The following is a 2,128-nucleotide window of genomic DNA, read 5'->3' as shown; positions in this document are numbered from 1 at the left end:
CAGCGTTGTTCAGTCAACAGCTCTTTGAAAATAACATGATCAAAGTAAAAAATAAAAAATAAAATAAAAAATCATAGTATTCCACGAGACATAAATATGTATTCTAAAATGAGAGCCTTTAGGTGGGTCTGATAAAAAATAAAAATAAAAATGCAAGAGATTTTTTATTTCTTTTTGGGTTTTTTTCTTTTTTGCGATCAAAAAGTAGAAGGGACGTCCCGTGATGACATGGCCAAATTAATCCTGACAGAAAATGCTGCATTTAAAGCAACGACTTCCACTTCCACTGGACAGGGTGCGAGAAAACTGCCAACGCCTTTCTATTCAACAGAATAAGAAATCAAGAATAGGCAATCAACTTGAATTAATTAATAATAAAAATAACAACAACAATAATAGTAATAACAATAACACTTTATTAGACGGTGTGTGCACATGACATAAACATGACATCACCCGTCATGACGATGAAAGAGTCTTTATGAATGTTTATGACTGTTGTCATGAAGTGTCATCCGGTAAATAATGACACTTTTAATGCAAAGTTGACACTTTTAATGGACTTTTAATACAACCTTTAATACAACTTTGCATTAAAAGTGAAAAGGGTCTTCATGTTCATGTCATGTTTATGACAGTGTCATGTCAGTCTTATGCACACTCCGTCAAATAAAGTGTTACAATAATAATAATAATAATAATAATAATAATAATAATAGTAAAATGTTAACATGTTTATATTTCATTTGCTTGTAAAGCCTTGATTTGGCAGCAAGAAAAGGAAGAAAACAAGACATTTCCAGGACATTCTTCTTCCCATTGTAAACACGTTCTTTTAATGGCCCTGCACAATGTTGACAATCACTAATAATGGGAGGAATTCTGGCCGACCCTGGCGGCCTCGCAGGGATCAGTGATGAAGTTGGATGTGCATCAGAGCAATCACAGCCGACTGTAATGGGTTGACACCGGCCGTAATGAAAAACAATCGGGGTTAAGGCCTTCCAAGCCACGCGCAGGGGCGTCCTTATGCCAGGAATATCCCCTAAATTCATTCTCTTTTTTTTGTTGCTGTGATTGGTAGTCATGGTATTTTCCCTAACATTGCACCGCATTGTCACACAAAGGTGTTGGATTACTAATTTAAATGGATGAACAAAACCACAGTCAGTCAGTAGACGAGCAGATGTCAGTGAGACTATGAATAAAGAAGCTGAATATAACTTAAAGGTATAGTTTCCTGATATTCTGTTGTATTAGTTAACATTTAGTGGATGTGTGACGCTGGATAGAGTATAAGATAGCAGAGGGAGTTAATGAGTGTAACTTGTCCACAAGAACATCCTTGTTTATGTTTGTCACGCCTCATAAACAAACCTACAGTTTGCTGTGAATGATAATTGACCCCGTTGACTCTTTAAAAAAAGGGAAAAACGATCGCAGCACTTGACTTCGACTTCCCATGCGCCCGTTGTCACCTGTGCATTATGTTTCCATGGTAACACACAACATCAAAACTGTTGAAACAGTTCTAACCTGTCTGTGTGTGTTGGGGGGAGCGGTTGGACAAAAAAAAGAGAAGAAAGACAGAAAAAGAAAAGAAAAAGTCTACATCAGCGTTAAGCAGCCCTCGCCTGGAGGAGATGGACATACACAAAATGAGGATCGCAGCTGCCGAGTTTTACCGGAGGAACGGAGTTCCGGCGATAATAGAGAGGGCTCTGAATGAGCTCTTCCTCCGGCAGCCCGCAGACGTTCACGGCTACCTGGTAGGAGGTTGTTTTTTTCTCCCCGCTGAAGGGGTAAACGGTCACAACTCACCTGTTACGATTAAACCATCCGATTATAAAGCCAATTAATCGGAGATAAAAGCCACCACTGTTTGAGTTATTCTAAGTATGCTTAATTATCAAGTGTTTATGTTATAGTTTTACATAGGGATGGGCAGTGACTGCCTTGCGATAAACAGAAACTGGATTAGTGTGGCCATTTAAAATGAAGCTTACTGAAAATTTCAAAATAAAAGTCTTCACATGTTTCACTTCAGGTAATTGCTTTTTGGGCTTTATGTGACTGGTTTAAACAAACCACTGTTACACATTGAATTAGTGTGGTAATTAAATTGAAG

General features: G+C 37.9%; 1 protein-coding gene across 2 annotated transcripts in view; it reads left to right on the top strand.

The window, feature by feature from the left end:
• The first annotated feature begins 1,525 nt into the window (after positions 1–1,525).
• The window catches only part of eno4 (enolase 4), a 9,853-nt gene continuing 9,250 nt past the window's right edge, over positions 1,526–2,128 (top strand). Inside the window, exon 1 of one of the 2 annotated variants that reach the window (XM_016663814.1) lies at positions 1,526–1,769. In XM_016663814.1, the coding sequence (XP_016519300.1) occupies positions 1,644–1,769 (126 nt within the window). In that variant the 5' untranslated portion in view covers positions 1,526–1,643. The remainder of the gene's footprint in view (positions 1,770–2,128) is intronic. The other variant, XM_016663815.1, reaches the window with a different exon arrangement.

Source organism: Poecilia formosa, unplaced genomic scaffold, assembly GCF_000485575.1.
Source record: "Poecilia formosa unplaced genomic scaffold, Poecilia_formosa-5.1.2 Scaffold448, whole genome shotgun sequence".
In the NCBI taxonomy this organism is placed as follows: Eukaryota; Metazoa; Chordata; class Actinopteri; order Cyprinodontiformes; family Poeciliidae; genus Poecilia; species Poecilia formosa.
The sequence above is the reverse complement of the archived record's forward strand: the minus strand, read 5'-3'. Positions and strand labels throughout refer to the sequence as shown.